This window comes from Sander vitreus, chromosome 6, assembly GCF_031162955.1.
Source record: "Sander vitreus isolate 19-12246 chromosome 6, sanVit1, whole genome shotgun sequence".
NCBI classification, from domain to species: Eukaryota; Metazoa; Chordata; class Actinopteri; order Perciformes; family Percidae; genus Sander; species Sander vitreus.
This window is the reverse complement of record NC_135860.1, coordinates 26,093,197-26,120,414: the sequence shown is the minus strand read 5'-3', so window position 1 is coordinate 26,120,414 and position 27,218 is coordinate 26,093,197. Positions and strand designations below refer to the sequence as shown.

Genomic DNA, 27,218 nt, shown 5'->3' with positions numbered 1-27,218 from the left:
CTCAAATACCTAAACTTCTTGTAGCATTCCTTAAACACAGTGTAACCACAGCGTTAACACATGGTCAACTTTGCAATTCTTTAACACACTTATTGCGAAACACTTCACACGTTTTCTTACATTAGACACTTTGTTCAAAAACGAAATCTCCTGTTGTCATTGGGAAAACACTCTGTTCAAAATGCAAAACTCATGTGGCAATTGTAGGCACTTACATACAGACCTGAACAGAACACCAATCGGTCTGAGCCTTAGCACTACAAATAGGCCTCAGGTAAGCCATTTTGAGAACTTTGCAAGCATGGAGGCAATGAGAGTCAGAGTAAGAGGAGGACAAAGAGAGAGAGAGGTCCCCCCCCACAGCCCCCCACCACACACACACACACACACACACACACACAAAACAAGTCTATTTTTTTTCTCCCAATAGCAATTCATCCAGTAATTATTTTTTTTCACTTTTGTTTTGTTTCTATTTTTCTTTATTTCTGTAAGAATGTTTGTTTTTTGTAAAAAATAACTCTTGTTTGATTACTGCAGAAATTCTACTTTTGAGTTTTACAGAAGACTGAGTCTGAGAAAATGACATAAGACTGCAGTGTTTTCTATAAAGCCCATCAGTGTGTTGCTGGTGATATGAAAGAGGAATTCAAATGGTGCTTGTGTGTATGGTTTTGTTGCAAGAATTTCATTTTTAGAAAGGAGTGATTGCAGTGTTTCATTTTGTCATAGATGTCAGTTGTTAATCTCCAAGTGCTATGTCTGATTGGCTTGTGTGTAGAGTTTAGACATAATGAGCCAAATTCTGCAAAAAGTGTGTAAGCAATAGGCAAAAACTGTAAGGAAGGGATCATGGCTGCTGGTATCAGGTGGGAAACCTTGACAAAGCATCCAGCATTCTCAATAGTGACTCACATGGTGCCATTTCCTGGACCTTGTGATAACAGAAAAGTGCCGGAAACCTTTCAGAGCTTATGTCCCAATTTTTGTATGCCACTTATGGGCAATGAAAACAAATAGATATAGAAGACATTGTGTTAGATATAATAGCCGTTAAGCCTTAAAATATTGATCAAAGATAGCAACAGGAAGGGAAAGCACTCCCTACTAGTGTTGTATGACTTAAAGGTGCATTCAGATGCAAAGCTGATTTGACGGTGACACAATAAAAAAATGAATTGGATTTAGTAAACGGTAGCCACAGCATCAGAGGTTTAGGGTAGGACTTGGCAATATATCGATATTATATAGCTATCGTGAAATTAAACTAGATATCGTGTTAGATTTTGGATATTGTAATATGGCAAAAGTGTTGTCTTTTCCTGGTTTTAAAGGCTGCAATAGAATAAAGTGATGTCATTTTCCGAACTTACCATACTGTTCTAGCATTGAGGTATTTGGTGAAGAACCTGATTATGTCGCCCAGCGCTAGTTTAGGGACATATTCTATGTCATAGAAAGATTTGCATCCTGATTCTTGGTCAGAGTCAGGTCATCACAATTGTCTAAGACAACAACTGGAAATTGAGGCATTTTTAAAAACAGTTTAACTTAACATGCCCGTAGTGATCGTTAACTGTATTGAGAGCATTGATTTCACTAGCGTTAACTGAAAAGTTATTGAACATATAGCTCTAACTTACCTGAATTTGACAACCCTGAACATTGTAGCCGAGCCATTTCTCGGGGTAAGGGTGTTCTAGCTAGCCAATAAAGCTGATTCTGATATCAAAATCTTGAAATCTGACTAGCTAACTAGCTACCGGAAGTTGATATGGCAATTTAGCAGAAGTGGGATGACAAAGGAGGATGAGGGGAACTATTGTAAGTGGGCGTGGTGCAATAAGGTAAATATTTTAATCACATATTAATTTTAATACTGTGCCATAATATAAGGTTACCAGATTTCTGAGACAAAATCCGGGGACATTTTCAGCTCAGAAGCGTAAATACCTCCAAATAAAGTAATGTTTTTATCTTTGTAAAACTTAAAACGGGGACACTGCCCAAGAGCTGCACTGGGGCACAAGCCCCCTGTAAGAAAATGTCTATTTTAACGTTTAAATGCATCAATCTGGTGCACTTTGAAAGGAAATTCAGAGGTTATACTTGATTATTCTTATCTATGGCTGGACATATTTGTGCTGTAGCCTGAACTACTTTGCACTTCAGAATTATAACATGCACACACAGGTGGAATAGTTTTTTCTTCATATTTTAGCATCAATGTCAGTAGGAAGCATACCAGTAGAAATATATATTCATATTTGTAAGTGGGATATATATAAGTAAGTGGGACTGTCTGGAATCTGGCAATATAATAACCATTACGGTGGGATACACTGGCTAAGCAATTAACAAAAAATGTCTGTGCTGACATAAATAGTTTACATGAGAATACATTATAATTTTGGCCCTTTGGCTGAGTCTCTATCTGTCAGAGGGAGAGCAGGAGTGCGGTTGTGAAGAAGTTGGTAATTTCATGACACAGATTAACACTTTTGCATGCGCCATATCCATGTCACATTCTCATTAGGGGCTGAGCCCCCCTAAAGGTCTGATCCTAGAATCGCCCCTGCTGCTACTTCATACTTGTACTCCACTACACCTCAGAGGGAAATGTTGTAATGTTTACTGCACTACATTTATCTGACAGCTTTTGCTTTATTGCTTCACGCTGGGCTTGTTTCTGCAACAGCTCATTGAGTATCGGATACAATTAAAACTATTGAGGAAATATTTTCCTTTGACATTGGTCCAGTATTAAACGAGATCACTGCAGTCGGCAACGGCGAAACAAGCTACAATGTAAGTTAATAGGACGTCAATTGTACAGCTTGTTTTTACGTTCATAAAAGTGCTCGTTTTGCCACTGACAGACTCAGATTAATATTCTAAGTGTCTGACAACATTATGGAAAGGATTTCTAAGCAGGTCGTCCTTTCTGCTAAAGAGTAAGATCCTTTTTAAAGTCCGCAAAATTGTGTTCACTAAACCCACCAGACTCCATGCAAATAAACAGTAATTTTAGCATCGTGAAATGGGCATTGGACAGATAGTCTAGCTAGCTGTCTGGATTTACCCTGCAGAGATCTGAGGAGCAGTTAACCACGCAAGTTAACCCATGCAATTTTAGCCTCAGCCTTTAGCACGGAATTGTGTGCCTCCATGTGCATATTTAAAAGCATGTAACAGGCTTATCGTTTTAAAACAAATCAGATGGGGACAGAGTTCTCAACCAACTCACACTCAGTTTTAGCGCCATCAGCTAAAAATGAGAAGCCTTTGTTCTTTTTCTATTCTGTGTGAAATCGAACACCCATCGTTTGGGTGTTCGATGTTGATGTTAATCAGCCTCCTTTAGCATTGTAAACCACATTTTCAACAGCAAGGTCATCCCCGTGGGCTTGCCAAGTTTGAATGCAGTTATTGTGGGCAACACCCATGAACCTGTTGAATGTTGAACATTTTACGATAGTTTGCTTCTTTTTTATTGTAGCAGATTTGTTTTGTTAAACACACAATTTGCATGCAAAAAGACATGTTTTATAGTTTTTGAATAGTATATTTAACAGCAGTTTTCCCCTGCTAGTGTTTGTCCTACATGCCAATATCTGCACACAGAAAATAAATGAATACAAAAGCTCACATGACTGTCACTTGTTGTCCTTCTTGATGTTTCTACATTTTGGGGGTAAAGGCTTGGCTGATAGTTGATGAAGAGTAGGCTACTTACGATCTGTAACTTATTGGTGTCTCATGTAATGACAGTTTTCAGAGCAGGACAGTCTTTCATTACCTCCCATTAGCAGGGTTTCTCTCTGACATTATTAATGAAAGTAGTACTTGACCTTCCCAAGCAATCAACCACTCAGGCATTGATTAAAAACCCTGGGAGAGTGACAGTGCTGGGGGTGAATAATGTTGTCTTTAATATTTGATAAATCCTGCAAGCAGAAGAAATATGAATGCTTGTTAAGTGAGTTACTCATTGCAAAGTTCCCCTTTTATGCCAACATTTTTGGGCTGCATAGAAAAGACATTGTTTGCAATTGTAAAAAAAGAAAAAGAAAAGTCTGATCTAAAGTCCAGAGCACGTTTTCCTAAAGTTACCCACAATCTAGTCTCACTTTGCCAGACCTTCCTCCACAGCGCTGCGGAGGAGGGTCTGGCTAGTCCACACAGCTTTCGGGGATGGGAGAACCAATCACAATCGTATTGGCTGCGCTAAGCGCCGGACGGAGCCCCAGTGCCGCTGCAAAATAGCCTCTGGAAGGAACTTATTTTGGTGGAACGTGTACGTTCAAAGGTTGTTTTAGTCGTGCAACAGAAAACTCAGATTGGACAGATAGTCTAGCTAGCTGTCTGGATTTACCTTGCAGAGATCTGAGGAGCAGTTAACCATAGTCCTCAGAAATCCACCGGAGTTTAGAACGCCAACACAAAAAAAGCGGAAGGAAACGTACATCCGGCTGAAGAGAAGGACATCAGGCAGAATTTCCGGTGGCACCTGAACAATCCCGGAAATTAAACGTCGTAGATATAGACTACCCACAATTCATCAGGTGTATCTCACTATGGAATACAGAATAGCCCAAAATACACAATATATGCTTCCCTCTTACAATAGAAGTCCTAGGGAAATAACAACTGAAGGTCTACTCAAATTCTTAGCTCTCGATAAAACACAACATTCACAATTTTACTGAAAATATGAACATTACAACATTCTCAATATTGTGTGTCTCTATGCGTCAGGCTGACTATCTAACTATCTAAACATGTTTTGACAGGTTGTAATGTGAAATTCTGAAATTAAAGCTATAGTGCGTAGTTTCTGTCTCCCCCATGAGGAATTCTAAGTAATGACAACAAAACCGTCGGCGCGTCCACATGATACAAGCCTTAGGAGGACATGGAGGATTAAAAAAACATGATGGATTCTTCAGAAGAGGTAATTATCTTCACTTGAGTTTCTGCGCGGGAAAGTCACCACAATCTTCTGAACATATCCATACTGAGAAATCCAGAGAGAGTTGTGTGGAGCTGATAGTCTTAATTAGCTTTGTAACAACTCATTTGGCAATGGCTTGAATGTAACGGACGTTCATTAATATCAAAAAGTTACACACTAAAGCTTTAGTATTATTGAGATCTTGAGATATCAAACATTGTTTGTGATCTCAATATAAACATGTCATTATCACAGTGTCTAAGGCTTCTGTATTTCATGGTCTGTCCATTATTTGGAAGAAAAAAAAGGTATCCCAGAAGAGGATAGAGCACAATTAACAGGAGCACAATATGACCATTATGATACAAAATTAGATAATTAAGTCACGATAAACAGCTTGTTGCCTTTGTTACCTTGGGATAATGATATGACTGAGTTTTAATTTAGACATAATTGGTCTAAAAACTATACATAGCAACTATGTTTACTACCTCTATTATCATCAGCAACTACAACCATTCAAGGCTTCCACTGTAGTATCTGGACTGTTTGGGAAAATTTGGCAAGGCTCCACATTGAACACCATTGGCAGCATTGAAGGATGGGAAACTGGTGAGGGATCATGCACTCATGCATAGTGTTTTGCCTTCAGGTTTAGTGAATTAACCCCCTACCGGCCTTTTAAATTTCTTTTAGTTTGATATGCACTTTGACCCAGAACAGGAAGTTGGCCATTTTAGTGTTTAGTATGCAGCCATATTTTTGCTGAATGGACTCACGTCTCATCTGCTGCAATCCTTCTTTTGTTTATGCCTTCAAAAGCAAAGTCTGGAAGTACTAGTTTAGCACAAACCATATAACAATATCTGGACATTATTTTTGGGATGAATGTTTTACTAAGCCTAATTTCTGTAAGTTAGTAAATCGTAAGCTAAACCACATGTGCGTTAGCAAGTTATCAGCTTAACTGCATGCCATGTATACTGTACACTTAAATCACTATACAACTGATGCATAGTACCTATGTGGAGTTTATACTACAGTGTATACTTTGATTGTGCATGTATATGACAGTGATGCCAAATAAATCACCAGTAGCTTGGACGCTATAGCCTGACTCCCGTATTCATTTGAATGGAGTTTGGCTTACTGCTGAATTGTGTGCACGTGCACACACAAGGAGAGCAGCATACATAGAAAGGGGAGAAGGAAACCAACTCATCAGAGAACATTTATATTGGACCAAAATGCAAAATCAGTGGAGGTTCGACACATTTGATGACAATCTTCCAAAAAATATGTCTTGCTTTGATATCTTTACATGCCAGTGATGTCCTCGTTATTTGTACGTGCCAGTGAAAGCTAAAAAAAGATCATGGTTATAACAAATAAACTATGGTTTAGGTATCATTAGGATTAGGCAGCTAAACTACTTGGTTAAGGTTAGGGTAGGATTGTAGTTTAGATTTTTTTTTAAATGGGATGGGACTAGAGCTGCAAAGATTAGTTAGTACTATTAAATTAATCGCCAACTGTTTTGACAATTGATTAACCAGTTATATCTTTTTTTAAGTTGGAAAAAAAAGTAAAAAATTCTCCGGCTTCTTAAATGTGAATATTTTCTAGTTTCTTCACGCCTCTGTGACAGTAAACTGAATATCTTTTTTTTGTGGACAAAACACATTTAAGGATGTAATCTTGGGCTTTGGGAAACACTGATTGCCATTTTTGAACCTTTTTATGACAATTTTTAGACCAAACAACTAATCCATTAATCGACAAAAAAGTCGACAGATAAATCAACAATAAAAATAATTGTTAGTTGCAGCCCTTCATGGGACAGGATCTCTAAACTTCCACACACATCCATCCAACACTGCGACCTCCATGCCCTTACGGAGAGTAAGGGCATGGAGGTCGCACCTCACTATATTGCTTTATTTTGTAAAATTGTTTTATTTTGTATATTTGTAGTATATATTGTAGATTTTACATTGTTTTGCATTCTGTGGACAGCAAAGGAAGAATTTCATTGTACAGGTTTTGAACATGTTTCCTTACTGTGAATTTGACAATAAAAATGGCACACTAATGCCTGTATTGACTCTGAATGTTAGCTTAGCTGCAGTAGCTGCAGTTTGCTGTTAAAATGCCGGGTTCGCAATCCTATCAAATGTTAGCAACGTTTACTCTTTTAAGAAAAGACAACAATTTGGCCTGATGATAGGCTACAATATCCGTTGAACCCTAAGGACTGAAACATATTCCACATCATTATAGACAATGTAATTGGTACAAAATGTGTCACATGAAATTGTTCGCATAAGCGTGAGCTACATTTTCAAGCATCACTGAAGTGTGCTTTAGCAACAAAATGTTCTTGGACCTGTTGTTACATTCAGAACCTCACAGCTGTCTCCTGCTGTATTTCCCCACTTGAGAACTTCAAAATGATTTACACACACACACACACACACACACACACACACACACACACCTGCTTCAGGATCCCAGCAGCCATTTCATGGCCACAGTCAAAGATGATGTGGAACTCCTTCCCCCGCTTCATCTCTTTTAACAGCGGCTTAGCATCCTTGGTCTCTGCAGGCAGCTGTCGGATCTTTAACCGGATGTTGTACCGGGATGGTGCCTTTATGAGTTCTTGCAAGCGAATCAGACCTGCAGGGAGAACAGCAAAGAAAAAAAAAATGTTTCAGTTTTATTTTTGCCCAAAGAGTCATTGCTATTTGAAAAATTAGCCTGGTCCTGAGGGCAATGCATTTCCTAAAAGGAAATCTCAAATATATGTACATACATTTCCACAGTAATTGAGGTAAAAGCTTCCTCTGATTCATTTGGCAGTGGTGGCCATAATAACAGTGAGGATAAGAAAGCTGTAGGGATATATTTCTGTTGTCGGTTTATTTCTAATAAAATCCATTTTGCTTCGACACCCTCTCCTGCCTTCTCTATTCTCTATCCTAAACACACAGTTTTTCTTTTAGTGTCTGTCTATATCCACAACATTCCACCGCCGGGATTGTTCCGGTGCCGCCGGAAATTCCGCCAGATGCATGTCAATGCGGCCAATGTCCGCTACCTTCCACTTTCTTTGTGTTGGAATTTTAAACTGCGGTGTATTTATGAGGACTACGCCACATCCGCATCGCCTCAGTATCAGCAGACATGGATCCAACTATAAAATATTCTTGCAAACACAACAGAACAAATGCACACATCAATACTACACATTACCTGACATTCATCATTCATCATAGATTACATTGATTCTGTGCTCACTATTGATCCCTCTCCTCCTCTATGGGCCACTCACTGCTGCGTATAGGATTTTTGTGAAGTCAAACTTGCTAGATAAATTGACTGTGACTTCAACAGAATCACAAACATCTTAATTTTGACAGATGCACTTCTACTGTAATGTTCACTGTGCATTTCTCTTCTCAGTAGCTCAGAAGAATATGTGCGTATGTACATATTGATGATGTGTTGTTTAAATTATATAGAAAATTAGTTCCATTTTGGTTTCTACTGTCCTTTTAATTGTGAACAGCGTGATGCTTTGTTTAATAAGATAAAAAACAGATATTGATTTTGTAAAGGGAAGCTGTGCTAATGCTAATGATAAGGCTAACGCTAAGGCTAACGCTTAGGCTAACGCTAGATAGATAAATAAAACAAAGCGAGTTCTCCTAACTGTCATTGCCTGAACAAGGAGCACCCGGTCATATCATACAACTGGCTGTGTGCTTCAAAACTAGCATCCTCCATCGTGCCGATAGATAGACTTCTCCATTTTTCCTCGTTGTTATGGAAACGACAGGTCTCGCCACTCCGCATACGTATACGCATTGGTCAGCTTTTTCAATTTTAAAAAGACACTGAGCAGATGACTTTTTTGAAAACAATCGGATTATAATGTAAAACAGACACTGGCAGCTTAAAAAGATGCCAAGTGTGAACATGGCCTTAGTTTAGAATGGATTTTATGGTTGATGCACTCATTTTGTCATTTAATGCAAGCTTTTTGCAATTGAAGTCATTTTTCAAGGGATTCACACAGAGTGTGTATGCTTGATGAAAGAATATTTTCTCTAAATCTAGTTTGTTAAATGCATTGTCTGTGCATCCAATTGGCAGATGTTTTTGCATGCTTTTCTGCTTTCTCAATTGAAGACTGTCCTCTAGAGAAAAAAGAACAACATCAGTCTGCCATTCAAATGCTATATTACAACCTACTGAGCACTGGAAAAACCTCATGGGGGGGAGGCCTGGGTGGATGGTTGGATGGAAGAACAATGTATTATTGGACATCAAGGCACCACTTGCACTTGCATCCTGTTTCCAACCAAAAAGTCAATGTTGGTTTCTTTTAACCATGACCACAATCTTCTTTTCCTCACACATTTTTGTGCCTAAACCTAGCTACACCTCAACCATAGCAGTGGCAGACCAGAAAAGAGCCATATCAATGTCATAACCTGTCACCTGGTAAAGTTTGCGCCCACATGCAGAGGCTCAATCCTCGACGTGGCAGCCGTGGGTTCGGTTCTACCGTGCGGCCCTTTGCTGCATGTCATTCCAGCTCCCCTCTCTCTCCCCTTTCAAGTCTATGCTGTCCTATCAACAATGAAGGCCTAAAAATGCCAAGAAAATAATCTTAAAAAAAGGGCCTTGCACACTGAGTCCGACATTTTCGAACGTTATAATTACGACCTCACGTTGTGTCAATAATGTTTACACACTCCATCTTCATCCGCTTATCCGGGGTCGGGTCGCGGGGTAGCAGCTCCAGCAGGGGACCCCAAACTTCCCTTTCCCGGGCCACATTAACCAGCTCCGACTGGGGGATCCCGAGGCGTTCCCAGGCCAGGTTAGAGACATAATCCCTCCACCTAGTCCTGGGTCTCCCCCGAGGCCTCCTCCCAGCTGGACGTGCCTGGAACACCTCCCTAGGGAGGCGCCCAGGGGGCATCCTTACCAGATGCCCGAACCACCTCAACTGGCTCCTTTCGACGCAAAGGAGCAGCGGCTCTACTCCGAGCTCCTCACGGATAACTGAGCTTCTCACCCTATCTCTAAGGGAGACGCCAGCTACCCTCCTGAGGAAACCCATTTCGGCCGCTTGTACCCTGGATCTTGTTCTTTCGGTCATGACCCAGCCTTCATGACCATAGGTGAGGGTAGGAACAAAAACTGACCGGTAGATTGAGAGCTTTGCCTTCTGGCTCAGCTCTCTTTTCGTGACGAAAAGAGAGAGAGATGTTTACACACTGCCTCTGAAAATTTCGTCATAAAAACATCAGAACGGGGTTACATTTTCTTGCATCCTTAACAAGCATATTGATAAGGAGAAGGTATGAGCCTATGCAGAAACGCACCAAAGAAAGAGTGCAATGCCTACTGTCAACAAGTCAGATAGGAATATTCAGAAGGATGATGATGATGATGAGGAGGAGGAGGAGAATGGAAGAGGGGAAGATGAGAGAACGCAGGTAGAAAAGGAGAGCAACAGGGTAGTAATAGTCTATATCCAAGACGTTCCACTCCCGGCATTGCTGCGTTGCTGCCGGAAATTCCGCCGGATGTCACTCTTTTCCGATACCTTCCGCTTTCTTTGTGTTGTGATTTTAACCTCCGGTGGATTTCTGAGGGCTATGGTTAACTGCTCCTCAGATCTCTGCAGGGTAAAGCCAGACAGCTAGCTAGACTATCTGTCCAATCTGAGTTTTCTGTTGCACGACTAAAACAACTCTTAAAAGTACACATGTACACAAAAAATTCTATTTTGCATCGGGACCATGGCTCTGTCCTGTGCTTAGCGCCACCCAAGATGATTGTGATTGGTTTAAAGAAATGCCAATGAACCAGAGCACGTTTTTCTCCCGTCCCGGAATGCTGTGTAGACTAACCAGACCCTCCTCCGCAGCACTGTCAAGGAAGGTCTGGCAGAGCGAGACTAGTGATGGAGATGAAGACAAAGAACGAGGGCAGCACAACTCTTTCAGGTAGCCGCGGTGCCAAACGCAAGGACACAGGCAAAGAGGACAGCCTAGCAAGGTACTGTCAACGGAGAGAAGCAGGGGATGAAGTGAGGGAGAAGGAGGGAAAGGCAGAGCGTAGTGTCACACTATGTAATGTTTTGCGAAATGTATCGCAACAGATTAAATAATACGCATCGGACTCAGTGTGCAAGGTTTCTGTGCTGGACGAATTTCTAGAAAGAAAAATAATACCAATATTTGTGTCTTTAAATACCATTATGTAGTGTTACCCCATTTTTTTATTCACATTATAATTTGAAAATTCTAATATAAGATCATTTTAAGATGCAGTTGCTGAAATTCAAGTCGAAGATGTAACCGATTATTATCCAGTGAAAAACAAATGTGCAGAGTCATTGCCATTCTACTCTGACTCTAATTTAAAAACTCAAAAGTGATCACAGGTAATTAATCAAACTACTGTTTATCACATGTGAATTCTGGATCAGATGCCATTGTAAATACTAGTCCAGCACCAGTCCATGCATTTACAAACAGGCACATTGGCCAAAACCGGCGCAGCAGTGCCGTGTCTCTGCTCACAACCCACCGTCCCCAGCTGTTTGGCCTGTGGCATTATTTGTTTATTTCCTGCTTCCAGATGAGTGCACTGCACTGTGGGAAACCAGCTTGCAGCCTGCCGGAGCTTCAGCAGCCTGTCTCTGGTTTTCATTAAATCAAACACTCTGTCGCACACTGATGATGATATCCCCAGTGTGTTGACCTGTGAGACACTGGCAGTGTTCCATTTAACCGTATCATGACAAAGTGACTCCTCGGCTAGGGGTTCACAACATCTCAGCTGGCCTCAGAAACACTACTGTGTGTAATATAGACACAGCAGACTATAAAGGTTTGAAGTTGTGTCACAGAGCTCCCAGTAACCATGGCTATCAGAGAACTAGCTGTGCAAAAATATGTCTATATATGTGTGTAAAAATTGATTGTTGTGGTGTAGCTGTGTATCCATTTAGTAATGACTAAGTACAGTGGTGCTGGCAGGATTCTATTTCATAGTACGCACAAAAACCGCCTGCCCGCTGAAGCAGTTTACTGTGCCAGAAATCAGCTGTTCTTATAATATTTAATGTGTATGTGTGCTCCTAGCGTACTTTTTATCATATCATAATGACCAGATCATGAAAATATTTACTGAAGCGTTTTGTAAGCGGCAGAGAGAGAGGTGGATGTGCTCAGAGCAGACATCTGACGGCGAGCCTCAATGGCGCAAAAAGTGGGTATGCGCTATATGCGGCGCATAGGGGCTGCGCACCATGGGGGTGCCAAAGCGATGGTAAAAAAAAATAAAAATTTTAAATAATTTTTTGGGTATTTTCAAATTATTTTTTGGGTAGCTGCTGTTGTGCGTTTCTAAATCATTTCTGCATTTCCTCAATGTTATTATATAACATTTTAGAGGACTAACAGGCTAGATTAGGCGCCCTGTCTCATAAGATTCCATCATAGAATGTTGACATAGAAGAGGGGGGGCGGGGAGCAAGCTGGTAAGAGCGTATGAGTAGTGAGTTGTTGGGGGCTAAAAATAGAAAAAGAAAGAGGGAAAAGGAGATGGCATGTCCAGGGATGTGACAGCAGTTAAATAAGTGGATGGTGAAAGGCAACAGGTAGGATTTAAAGTGTGACGTCTGTGCTTGGAGGCTTGCAAATATTCATGTTAACAGACTAGCTAGCGTTTGCTAATACTGGGAATGTAGCAGCCAAATGGGGGTTCACCATGGAATCATACATAGATTTACTACCAAACTTGGAGGCTTGCAAATATTCATGTTAACAGACTGTTGTCAGACTAGCTATTGTTTGCTAACACTAGCAGCTAAAGTGGGGTTTACGGCTAGCTTAATGCAAACCAATGTTGCTGATAGCTACATTTAGATTTTGGTTAAACCCTATGGTACCAATCCCATGCATGACATATCTTAATTTTATTAATGTAAAATAACTGGTAAATATAAGGTAGCATTCACAATAAATGACAAGAAGCTGGGAAACATAACTTATGCAATAACTCTGGTTTACCATGGACTCATTAATAGATTTTGTTTTACCATTAGCTGTTAGCTGTGCTACCCGGAGATACAGGCTATAGTTACATCTGTTGGGTGACATGGAAGCTGTAATTACATGGTCACATCTCTCTCTTTAAAGGTCTATGCTAAGTGGCTCTCCATATTTGTACTTTTTAGAATCCAAAATGTGAATGTAATTTCAACAGCAGCACAACCTTACTGCATAATAGTTGTCTTATCTGACGCCATCACTAGGCTGATAAGAACTGAATTTAGGCTGCTATATTTAACAGTGAGTTCATTTAATTCAGGTGAGAGGATGGTAGATCAGGAAAGACAAGAGAAGGCAACAGGTAGGTCTAACATTAGATGGAAGTGTAGGGGGAGCCACTTGATACCAACAGATTAATTTCTTAATATTATTAATATGGAAAAACTAATATAGAAAATATATTACATAATGTTTGTTTGACAATATGTCTTAGTGGAGAATGTATTCCCCCCTCAAAGTGATCAATGCTACTTCACCAATAGCATAGACCATATATTAATTATATACCTAAAATAGAAGTATTTTAAACTAAGTAAAGCACTGTAACATGAACAGTCTATAGTGCGATAGAACAGTAAAATCAGAGCAGCAGTTGCTGGTTGTATTTAGCGGCTACAGAGCTCGCTAGCCGGCTACCAGCAGCAGTTGTTTAGCCACCAACAGGTGACTGTGAGTCGGCTACAGACACCGCCAGATGACGGTCCCTTCAGGGGCCATGGTGGTGGAGTTTAGCCAGAAAAAGTGAGCGTCATGCAGCGATGACAGTTAAGGACAGTTTAGGTACCAAAAACAACTAGTGAAGTTTAGGAAAAATTTGGATTAAAACACTCCAGAGGAGTGAACGAGCATTTCCTGGGTGAAAGTATTTTGTTTTCCAAAGTGAACTCTGCTTTCCTGCTTGAAAGCGAAGTGTTTTATGGTGACACCACGTTGTGCTATTTCATTTTGAGATTATTTACCATTGAACATTGAAGTTCATAAAACTTGCCAAAAAGTGTTTTGGCATGGCTGGCCGAGTGGCTCTATATCCATGGTATTGGAAGGAGGATTTAATTCTTGCATGTTTTGTTTTTTTGTACATGATCAAACCCCCCCCCCTGCTTTTTTCACAAATCGCACCCTGCATGTAAACATTATATCCCGAATATGATTAAAAAAGGATAAGCTTCATAACCTCAATATTCATGTCCATATAAACACACATGATTCAAACAACATTGTTATGGTTGTGTATGTTTCCTGTTTTATTTTGGTAGTCTGTTTTTCTGTTTTGTCTTGTCTTGTTTTACTTCCTGTCTTTTGGTTTTCCCGCCTTTGTGATTGTTTGCGCCGCTCTGATGTTTTTCACCTGTTCCCTAGCCCTTGTGTCACCTGCCTCTTGTTAACCCTTGTTTACTTGTGTATTTAATCTCTGTGTAATCTTTTGTCTGTATCAGATCATTGTTTCTCTTTCGTGTATCTCGCTCGCCTCTGTCAGTGGCTTGCTTGCCACTGTTTCTTTGTTTTTGCCTGTTCCTGTTTTTTGGGATTCTGCCTGTTCCTGTTTTTGTATTTCGCCTGCTGTTACAGGACTTCTTTTGTTTGTTTGGATTTTCATTAAAGTGAATCCTCGAGCTTACTCCTGTGTCACCTCTGCTTTTGGGTCCAACCTCCAGTGCCGTTCCGTAACAAACATGCTATAGCTCCGACCGTTTGTTTAGCGATACTCAGTGTTCAGCAACCAGTTTATCTACAGATCGAGTTATAAAGATGAACATTCTGTTTAATAGTTGATGGGTTGTTGGTGAAATAAGGTATAATTAATAGGGCTTTCAGCATTAACGCATTATCGCGATGTGATTAAGGGCCGAGCATAACGCGTACATTTTTGTTTATCGCATTAATCGCATGCTGCCATTTATTAATTTATTTTCACTTCACTCGTGCCTAACAGGCTACTATTTTGACCCTTTGCCGCACTTTGCCATACTTCCTCGTAACAACACATCCTGCTGCTGCAGGCTGCAGGCATGATGGAGAAAGACAGCAGCAACGAAATTCTGAATAGCATTTTATTTTCCAAAACTCCCGGACAGGTCGAAAGCCATATACACATTGTGTAAAGCCGAATTAAAATATCACGAAGCACGTCAAGCTGGAGCTACCACCTACGAGCTAAGCATAGTAGTGCAGTTAATGTGACTCAGGTTGATGCTAGCGGGCTCAGGCAAAGCACTATTTTGGAGAGTGCTACTTGCCGACCTGCAGATGAAACCAAATCCCAAAAAATGACTACCGCTCTTGCAAAATGGGTAGCAACTAACTGCAGACCTGTCAGCATCGTAGAAGACTCGGGTCTTAAAGACGTACTACGTTTGGCATGTTCTGACCCGTCTCATACATTGCCGTCGAGGGGGACAGTAGTTTCACGCATACACAGCCTGTGGAGAAAGCAGCCCAACTGGAACTGCTGCAAAGTGATGCAAGGTGATCACTGGACGTCAGTGAGTAATCAAAATTATTTAGGCGTTACTGCACACTATATTGACTCTAGATTCAAATGTGTGACTAGATTCACACATTTTTCTTTTGTTTACAGTAAATAAATAATAAACAAATACAAATCTAGTAGTAACTTTCCTTGCATTCATTTGATTCTCAACCAAGATACACTGGTAAGAATTGCTTTCCATTGTTAATATGTACTTAAAAACAGTTCTGAAATGCAAAATAATAGAATTTGAATCACGTGATAAAACATAAGATTAATCACGATTAACTATAGAAATTCAGCGATTAATCGCGATAAAAAAAATTAATCGTTCGACAGCCCTAATAATTAATGAGAACATGATTACTGTGAACAGAGCATAGAGCAGAACAGAGCTGATGTCGGCTGCTGGTCTTGTGCGCATTTATGCATTGTTATCATTAGATGCGTTGCATGTCTTACAGAAAAAAATGTACGCACAGTGCATACAGGATTACGGCTGCTGACGCCACTGAATAAGTATGATCCGATAAGGGAGATGTCTGCAGATGTGACAACTGGACATAATTTCACCTCTTTTTCATGTGAAAACGTTGGTTATTGGCTATCAACACGGTAGTCAAATACAACCAGTTAATGTTGTGGGGAAAAAGCTTTTATCATGAATAAAAATTGTTAAACAAAAAATAAGCTCAGGACAGTGGAAATGCTCTTGGTATGATGTAGAAATATCACCCTGGCTACCTGGAGTTAAAGACAAACACAAGGCACATTTATACCTCCCATATTTGTGTTGCCACAAGGGTCAACAATGGTTAGCATGACATAAATGTTGTCACCTGCCATGGTCACATGACCATTTACTTTTTGCTGTAAATTTGATCACTCTACATATTTTGATTGATGACTACAGTCAAAATGATCAAAAAAGACGTGCAACTCAGTTTAGACTTCAACACAACAACTCACTTGTACTTGAGCCCTACAACATGAAGGTTCCTGACTGATTATGTATTTAATCAGAATACAGCAACAAAAAAAATCTGAAAATCTGCTTAGAAATATAGCAAATATTGGATAGGATAGAACCAAATGTAATTCTGCTAAATAAAACACATCAACACACATTATTAATTTCACTAGTTTTCATTAAAAAAATAAAAATTGTTTATCCGAATACAATACACATTTCCTATAGGCTCATTCTGCATCTTTTAAAATAAACAATTCCAGTGATGTTTCCATGGTATCAAAACTTTGGATAGTTCTAGCCCCACCCCTGAAGAGGACATGAACACACAACAGTTACAGAGAACAACCAATAAAAAAAAGGTGCATCTGTTCTTTAAAAGTATTAAACCATGCGAATGGAAGCCATGATAAAGTTCAGTCAAGGTGCAGTGTGAATTAAGCCTTTTTATTGCACTTGGAACAAAGGAAAATTCTAACCGATTTGTTTTTTTACCCTGGGGAACCTGTATCTCCGCCCAGAAGTGATATGACAAACAAATTCCTCCTAGAGAGGGGGGTCAGAGCTGCCGAAGATGAACCGTGCCTTCATAGATATCTGCCAAAGAAAGCTGCTGCGTGCCAATTATTTTACCGGCCACTTTGACAATGTCAAACATTACATTTTTGTTTTGCACTGTAAGGCTCCCATACCAAGAAATCACCTGGCTCAATTTGCATGTATACAAGAGTGTGAGAGAGCAAAAGTGTGTGTTTGTGTGTTATATTTGATTTGAGTCTAATCTCATACGAGCGTTTGATGTTGCGTGAGCTGTCTTAGGAGAAATACAGCTTCAGCTGCTGGAGCAGCAATCGCTGTTTTATGGTTAGTTAGTTAACATCGATAAAAGCAACCCGACACATCTGACTGCTGCACTCGCTCATCATAAACACATGTCAGAGTTTTCTAGCTCTGCCTCTCGTTCCTAAGACGTCTCTCCTTCCATTCTGCATGGCTGATCTTTACTTTTCTACATGTACCTTTCTAGAATCTGCAGGCCCAGCCGATGGGAAATCTGGTGGGGAAAAATACTGTAGTGGGAGAAAAGAGGGGTGTCGGCGCTGATCAGCATCGACGGTGTTTAATGTGCAGCGACTGCTCTAGGATCCATATTTAACTCTGCATGAATATTTCATCTCCTCTAAGCGTTTATTAGGGGGCCGTCTGGGAGTCTCCTGAGCGTAAAACAGATCGGCCTGCCTGTGATAAATATCCTTGTAAGGAAACGGCCCCTCAAGCGTTCCCTTCCCAACTCCCCTTCCGAGTGCCGTGCGACAAGGAAGAAGAGTTCCTTTTACTGGGCTGCTCAATCATCATAGGTCGCATAGACGTTAAAGTGATTCCCACAGATGGCTGATCCGCAGCGCTGCATGATGGGAGTAATGGCTGATCAGTCCCTGAGCTGCAGACTCCCGGGGGTCAAGGTTAATGTTACCCTCGGATGGCTTATTTATGTTCAATTAAATGCATGTAACATGTTGGAGAAAGATTAAAGCAGGCCTGCAGTCAAAGGTTCTAGCAGTTTTAAGAGCCTTTGACTTTTGCCTTTGTAGGATTGTGGAGGCAGAACATGCATGCTGCTGTACCCTCACTATAAATAAACCTCCGGGTGTAAATGTGGGCCAGTCACAACAGTGAAATTTGTCTTTGTTATTAGCTTCACCATAGTTCTCCTTGCTCTAAATCATTTGTGCGCAAAAGAGTCTATTGCCTGAACCACCACTCTATCTTTGTGCAATTAACACTTCCTTTCTACTCTTGCCACATGGTACAGTGGGTATAAAACCTTCTTCCTCTACCACAAAATGAGTTCAAACTAATTCATTTCGGAATGGGAGCAAATACCTTTAGTTATTATATGTAGTCCTAAGACAAATCAAATGCATATGAAAAGGGGTATAGCACAAAAAACTGGGCCCTCAGCAGGCACTCTCAGTGGGTCTTTCTCCTGCTCATGCATCCTCTCTCACACACTTAATAAACTGAACTGTTCATCCCATGTTTAAGCAAAGAAATCTCTAATATTTCCAGAATCTGAAATTTCAGCGCATTTCAGCGGTCTTCTTTCAAAATACTTTAAAATTACTATGTGATACATTTACTGAGAGGTTCACTTGGAAATTACTTACTGTAGAACATTCAATAAATGCATAAATAAGACAAAAAAAAAAAAATCATCATACAAATCAAAAATAACAGTAACATCCTGAAGTGCTTTTGTGTTTTTGATTACAATACAAATAGACATGTGGCTGTGATGAACAACTCCTCCAAACCATACGATCACATACAGTATGTTGTTTATTCCTACCCTTTTCATAAATTCGCGTCGTAGGAAATAGGAGGAAATATGACCCATGCAAGCATTTTCCCTCCTCATATCTAACCGCAACGGTCACGCACAAGAACTACTTAGTTCAGTTTAGAAAAAGACTGTGATTTGTGTTAAAAGTAGTACATTTGTTACGTTCATTCATTCCGTGACATACCTACATGACGTAATTGCGAACATAATGCAGAATATGACATAGGTCCGTTTGTTAAGTAAAGTTAAAAAAAATTGTTGTATTTTATATTGAAAATGATTTCAAACTTTACACCAACAGCAGTCTCCTTGGTGAAAGTCTGTTTGTTTGACCCATCCAACACCCCTCCCACTCACCCTCAACGGACGTTCTGGGTCTAAATACCACTTTACATGACTTTGCTCCTGTCATAATTACTACGACCACTAGCGGGTGCCGCCTATACAATAAATATAAAAATGGGTCGTAATTGCTGCTTGTACAAACGACCTATGGGGTCGTTTTTCGGGGGAGGACAGTCTCGATGAGCAACATGATGTGATAGTATTTGTTGGGGTTAAATTTTACTAGAAATAAAAGTGTTATTTAAAAAAATTTGAACTTATTTGTGTATCATTACCAGGTTTATAATTATGTTGCAATATCAAGATTAAGTTGATGACTTTTTCGTTCCCAGTTTGTCAGCAATTATTTTTGCATGTAACTCAATCAAATGTAACATACAACATGGAAAGACTAGACCTTATTTTATATTATACTTTAATTTTGTATTTGGCATTATGGTGGTATTTAAGTGCAAATGGTTATGTACGGATCATTGTGATGTGTTTAAAAAGGGTTGCAACTTAAGCATGTGACTTGCCATGATTGCCACAACCTCTAACACGGCCATCTATAACGTACAATCTGTTCCAGGGGTGCCAAAGGTACGCACGCAAACGTCAGGGTGCGTTTGGCTGCAATAAGCATCGCTGGGTTCATTTAAATTGAGCCCTTTGTCTGTCAATTAAACAAATGGGGCAGAGACAGTCATGTGATTGCCTGTTTCTTCGGTCTGAATGAGTGAAACAGCCAATCAGACAATTGACTCGGCAAAGACTTTTTTGATGAATATGAAAAACAATGCTGATGGAAAGATGGAAAGGGATAGAATGAAGAAACATTTCAAATGATTGTGCTAAGTTTAAAAAAAAGTAATGGATTATTTCATAATAGCATTTTGTTGTTTTTAAATCCTGTTAATGTGAACTTTTTCTTAAAAAGTCTGATTCCCCAAGAGAAGAGGTTTGAATGGAGAATATTGTCCTTATATCTGTCTTCAGTTTTCCTTTTAGCTGCCTTTTGGTGTTGATGGTGACAGTGCACTAATGAAAACAACATCTGCATCGAGTGCTGACGAGGTGTGAAGACACACACCACGCCAGATACCACTCTAAAGTGGATTAATGAATGTGGGTTGTTTCGTAGTTTCACACATTCATGAAGGTACAGTAACATTTAGTTACATGTATGTTATTATGACTACAGATAAAATAACATTAAAGGGTTTCATGAGTGTCATGAATTTTTCTTAACCTGCAGAAAAAATATGTAATCTTCAGTTCAAATAAAAGACTTGGAGATCATCTTCAGCTGATACAAGAAGACGAGAAGATGCTTTAGCTGGATTCACAAAACCAGCAATGGCAATAACAAACATGTCTTTGTCAACTGAGGATTGAGTAGTGTTAAGGGGTTTTCACACGGGGAGCAACACTTCGCCTGAGTAGTCGCATGGATCCACGGTGTCCACTACGCTCCTCATGTGAAGGACAACGCTCCCCGATTAAAGGCCAGGTGATCAATGTATGGTAACCATGGCGATTCTGTGCACTACTATATCCCTGCCGTACAACTGAATGAGATTAGCTGTGGTTTCACATATCCCTAATCACTGGTCGATTTATAACAAATGGTGGTAATCCGAGTCTTTCCTAACCATGGACTGTTATGGTTGATAGCTAAAGTTAGCTAAATTAGCATAGTCATTATTAAATACCTGATAAATCCAGTCTTGTGCCGATGCTCTGACAAGCAAAAGCCCCGCTGTCCATGTTCTGATAACTGTTTAGAAAACATTTTTTTTATATTTTAGGGAACTCACAAACAAGCAAGAATCAGTCTCTCGTTCATTGATTTGCGCTGTGTCACTCGCGTGGGGAGAAGTTCAACACAATTCAACTTTTGCAGTGGGCAGCGTGTGCGTGTGTCGAGCACAAACGCGGTAGTTTCATGGGATTGCGCCTGCTTGTCACGTCGCCCCCCCCAACCAGCCCGCTCGTCATTGAAAATGAATTACGTGGCGCGACAATCTCTCTCCGTGTTTTATTCATTTCAGATGGTATTAGACAATTCATTCATTACTTTGCACTCTTACTTTGCAACTTTTATCTGGTAATTTCTATGAGGTTCACCTCAAATGGGATCTTGTTGTTCAAATAAAAAAAATATAGTCAGAAGTTATTATGCCCATGTTGCCTTTTAAAGACAGAAGTATTGATATAGTTTGAAAGCGAACACAAAAAGCAGCTCAAACCACTTCAACGTTGGGTCTGGACTGATAAATTTAAAGGTAAGATTAGACAAAACACTGCTTGGAATCTGATGCAATGCACAGAAGGGGCATTGCTAGACTTTTGCTATTGCAAAGGCCCTCAATAAAAGTTGGTTGAAATATCAATTTGGTCATTTTTTCTTTATAGCTTTGTACCATGTAATAATACACTAGATTCTCCCACCCTTAACTTTGGTTGACATAAAGGGGGCTGTGCCTCCCTATTTACAAAGAAGCTTGAAAAGAAAGCCTTGGAGGAGATTTTATTTGTCTTTGCAATTTTCCTCCAAAGCGACGTCTTCTCTTGAAGTTTCCTTTGGACCTCTTGGATATTTAGCTTGCTTCATCCTGCCAGTTGTGGGACTTACTGAATTATTAATGTTTCTGTCAAAAATCAGTCAATGTTCTTACAATACTTTGGTCACTCATTGAGGTAGATTTGTATGCCCGTTGATTTCATACTGGTGCATGTGTCATGGATTTTGTTACTGACCAAATACATTTCTAATTAGAAATAGCTGAAAGATAGGCTCATTTGACAATACTGTCCAATTTTCCATGCTCTCAAAATGACCAACACACAAGACAATAATATAGGGACACCGCACATAAAAACATTGCAGCTGCCATTAGCATTCCAGCACAGCAAAAGTGGGATTAGCATGGTGAGTTGTGAAGAGTCAGTGAGCCCTTCTTTAAACAGGCTGTTGAGTGGTAGCCGAGCGTATGATGGGACTGGGACTGCTGGTGTGGAGACACACACACACACACACACACACACACACACACACACACACACACACACACACACACACACATACCAAATTGAAACAGATTACTGGAGGGGTCCTGGGACACTCTGAAGTACAAGGGAAGGAATGGACTGTCAGTGGTAGTATATATATATATATATATATATACTCTCTTTAAAAAGACAGGCACACTCACATGGCTATATATGCTGTAGATACAGTATATTGTAAATTATTTATAAACCTCAACTAAGAAGAGAACCAGACCTTTTTAAAACAGGTTTATTTTAGAGACAGGCTTTTATTCCTAATTTTCCCAGATTTATGTCTATTTCTAGTTTATCAAGCATCTCCTTGTTCAACCAGTCCTCACCCAGAAAACGACCATTTGGGTCGATTATGCAAGCAGCTGATAATGAGCATCAATTACGTTTCTTGTTAGGCAGTGAACTCAAGTGGCTGTAGTAATTGCCAAAGTATAAGAGTGCCACGTTGGGGTGGGATGGTTCAAACAAACACATTCACTCAGGAGACTGGGGTTTTGTTTTCCATGTGAAACCAAAAGTCAACTGTCATTTTGAAATTTACTGAGTTTTACGGACCTTAGTGCGCGACGGTAATTTTGGTAATTTTACCTGACTCATTTAAAGCCAATCCCTGATGCTAACCATAAGTATTTTTGTTGCCTCCTTCCGTTTCACAATGTTTACTGCGTGTTTAAAACTGTGTCTGTTACGTAGCATATGTCGTTTTGGGAGCCTTCCGCCACCATGCGGCAGTTATTGAACTGTCCTATTTGTCGTTTTGGGATTCTTTGGAAATCGACCCATAATGTCGTTTAGGAATGACGATGTGTTCCCTTTTGCTGGTGATTTTGTTTGCTATTAACACAATCCCCCATGAAGTCTTGATACATTCAGGATAATGTAAAAAATTATGTTTTCAGTCACTAATTAGATCCACCTCCCTCAACAGCAGAGCCTTTTCCCCCAAATCTAACTATATAACCATTTGCTATAAATGGTCAATTTCTTGCCCTAATTGTGTCTCTGACGGAACTAGTGCTAGGCAACAACTGCAACTACTGCTATTCTGGTAATTATACCTTTTCTACTACTGCAATACTACTACTACTAAACCTACTAATGCTACTAACACAAACCCTTGTACAACTGCTACTATTACTGGTAACATTAGCATTGTAACAATTACCTTTGCCACTAAAACTCACTATTGTCCCTGTTACTGCTCCTAGCCTTCTAATTTCCTTTAACATCCCACCAGGATTGACAAAGATCAGACATGCCCACCCTGTAAATACCAACTCAGCTTGTCAGACATAGCTCTTAATCATTTTCGTGCCTCTCTCAAATGACCACTTTAAAATTACACCATGCAGTCATCCATATTACTTGTAGTGAACATGCCGTCAAGCTGACCTTTCTTGAAGCACCACAGCCCCCACCGCATCAAGAAAGAAGCGGGATACTGATTCAGGACTTCGTAAGTTATTTAATTGAGACTTAATTGAAACTGAATTGAGGAAAGCATGCGGCAAAACATTTATTTTTTATATATATTTTACTGTCAGAGTTTCACAAGACATGTTCAAGGCTAAAAAACAGCTAGGGGTAAAATACTGCAGAAACGACTGTGAGCAGAGTCACAGTGAATGGAGATGTGATTGGCTCAGGATGCTGCTGCCATAGAAACCAGACTATAAACAAGAAGGGGTTGACTAGGCTGTTTTTGCTTTTGACTGATGTTTTTGCACTGCCAGCAGCATTCCTAAAAATCACGTTGACCTCCAATCGTTCCACTGGCACAACCACCAGGGCAAAAATTCCACTTGTACAAAATAAATACCAAAGCATAATTAGTACAAACCCCAATTCCGATGAAGTTGAGACGTTGTGTAGAATGTAAATAAAAACAGAATACAATGATTTGCAAATCCTTTTCAACCTATATTCAATTGAATACACTACAAAGACAAGATATTTAATGTTCAAACTGATAAACTTTAGAGTTTTTTTGCAAATATTCACTCATTTTGAATTTGATACCTGCAACACATTCCAACATTACATTTACTGAACACATTCATGCTACACAGGAGATTAATCATTTTTTTGTCTCGCATTGCTAGACCTTCCTCCACAGCGCTGCAGAGGAGGGTCTGGCTAGTGCACACGTCATTCTGGAATGGGAGAAAAACGTGCTCTGGTTTATTGGCATTTCTTTAAACCAATCACAATCGTCTAAACACAAAATGCCGCTGCAAAATTTCCTCGAGAAGGAACTTGTTTCGGTAGAACGTGTAGGTTTAAAAGTTGTTTTAGTCGTGCAACAGAAAACTCAGATTGGACAGATCTTTAGCACGATTATCTTTTGTCTGTCATTGAACTAAAACTATCCAAATTGTAATGTATGTCCAAATTCGAATGTATTGTATATGTATAGGAATTGTTATTCCAAAATATAGTTTATAGTAGATACTATTTCATTAATCTGTTAAGAAGAAGAAAAAACATTATAGGGAGTCACAACAAAAACCATTAAGTAATACCATTAAGGTAATGATCTTTAAGCCCAGACATCTGAAACAAAACGTGTCAACATATGCTTTATAGACAAATGTATGTGGGCACATATTTGTGTATTTGTTGTTTTTCTTGGTTTGTTCTAGGTCCTTTATTTGCAATGAAGGGAAATGCAGCATGCAGTGGTATTTTAGAAGGCTTCCAACTTTGTGTTAGCAGTTTATGTTTGACACTTTACTTACAACATGACAATGTCCCCACACACAAATCCAGCACCAAATAGGAATGCTTTCCCCTGTTTGGTGTAGAAGAACTTGACTAGCCTGCACAGAGCCCGGACATTAATCCCAACAGCTTTGGGATGAACTGGTGCGCCAACTGCGAGCCAGGCCTTATCAGCCAAGTGGCCGACCTTCACTGTTCATTTATTCAGTTAGCTGAAATCTGATAAATAGCCAGATTGGGTCAAAATACTGAAATCTGCCTAAAAGAAAGGACATGATCTACTCAAGAATGTCCTCAATATACAGCCCTGCCCTGCATGAAGCCTTTAATCGTTTAATCTATAAAATGTTCTAAAATGGTAAATAAATGCATTTTTCAATGGCCTACAGGGATGTCTTGACTATTTTTTGTTCCATCGACAGTCCAAAACCCAAAGAGTTTTTATTAACTCTCATCTATGACAAAGAAAATCAGCAAATCCTTCCAAAATCAGAAACTGAAAGCATAGACTGTGTTGTTTGGTAACTGACAGATGTATGTATCCATACTGTGAACAGCAGAAAGAAGCAGTTCTTTCCGCTGTTGTATAGAAGCCTGTTCTCCCTTATGGCCTAATCAAACTTTGCAGCAGCAGCAGTAGCAGCAGCAGCAGCAGCAGTGTTCCAGGTAGTTGTATGGATGTTATGGCTGGCTGGGAGAGCTATAACACATACTGCTGCCATCTCAGTTTTGCCATTATAAAGTTGAGCCGTTAGAGGAGTCCCATTACGGTTATTGATTTGCTTGTTTGCTCCCGCTTGGTGGTGAAACAGCACAAAGAGAGAGGTTGTTTCCTACCGCCGTGATATATCCCATTCCCGAAAAGCAGACACGATTTAGAACAGCAGGTGGGGGGGTCAGGGGGAGAACCCATGAGAATTATATGATAATATAAATGTTCTGCTGCACTGACTTTGCTCAGTACATCAGGCAATGTGGCTCTCGTACTGAAACAAGAGACAAAAACGATTTAAATGAAATAGAATCCTGCCTGAACCTCTTTAAGAACTGCAATCAAATCAGATTTCTGTTTGCCCTCAGTGTCCACCATCAATGCTATCTGTCCTCGCTATCAGGTCATCTGTGTAAATGGCGACAATGAGAAGGTAAAGCCGTTTGCAGGTCGAGCCAGGATCTCATTTCCTTCACCGAGACAGAAAATCAAGCCACTATTAACCCCATAGTGAACCAGCGATGTCCACTTTACAACTTAATTAACAGAGGTGGCGGGATCAGCGACAATCAATTCCTCCCTAAAGCTGGCTACAAGACCTGCAGGGCAAGGACACACACACACACACACACACACACAAACATGCAAAATTCTACACACATGATAATTCATGTACCATTAATTAAAAAGTGTTAGAGAATGTTTAATGTAATCAAAATAAGGATTTCAAATTGAAGTACAACACTTGAGTAAATGTATTAAGTTACTATCTACCACTGTCAATCTGCCTATGTGCCTTAGCCCTGTGACTGGAGACCTCTTTTCCAATTATAACATAATACCATTGAAAATATGATGAATGAATTTATAAACTGCAATATTCTGCATCTCTATTTGCAGATTTTCTTGATAATTTGGCTTGTTTGTAATCTAGCAAATCTAACTAGCATATGAAATGAAAAAGCAGAGTTTAGCTGACCTTAATGCTAAACACAGTAAACACGCAGTGCTGTGATACAGGCCAAACTGGTCCCAGTGTGTCTGTTGGATGGAGCTCTGGGAGGCCTGGCAGCCTGTCTTCAGGCTGGCACACACCCTGACCCCTGGCATATGGTACATGTACCCAGCCTGCTGGCGTATTTGTCGCCTGCTGACCTGGACTGCAATAATAGGATGGTTTGAACAAGGCCTGCTTCCCTGAGTAACAAGGCAAGCATGTCTTCTGCAGCCTCACAAGCTATCTGACTTCCAATAAAGATGAAACATCTACAAATGGTAAAATACGCTGCTATACCTGAGCAAAATTCTCAGTCTTCTCTTTCCCAAATAGTTTCCCTTGTATATAAAACTTCTTTTTATTTTTCATCTTGAGAAAAAAAAAAAAAAATTCTTTGTGTTGGCGTTCTAAGCTCCGGTGGATTTTATGAGGACTATGGTTAACTGCTCCTCAGATCTCTGCAGGGTAAATCCAGACAGCTAGCTAGACTATCTGTCCAATCTGAGTTTTCTGTTG

The 27,218-nt window shown here is 39.9% G+C and overlaps 1 protein-coding gene across 2 annotated transcripts in view; it reads right to left on the bottom strand.

The window, feature by feature from the left end:
* grik2 (glutamate receptor, ionotropic, kainate 2) overlaps positions 1-27,218 on the bottom strand; it is a 283,934-nt gene that overhangs the window by 171,113 nt on the left and 85,603 nt on the right. For both annotated transcript variants that reach the window (XM_078251928.1, XM_078251929.1), the window contains exon 4: positions 7,452-7,633. In XM_078251928.1, the coding sequence (XP_078108054.1) occupies positions 7,452-7,633 (182 nt within the window). The remainder of the gene's footprint in view (positions 1-7,451; positions 7,634-27,218) is intronic.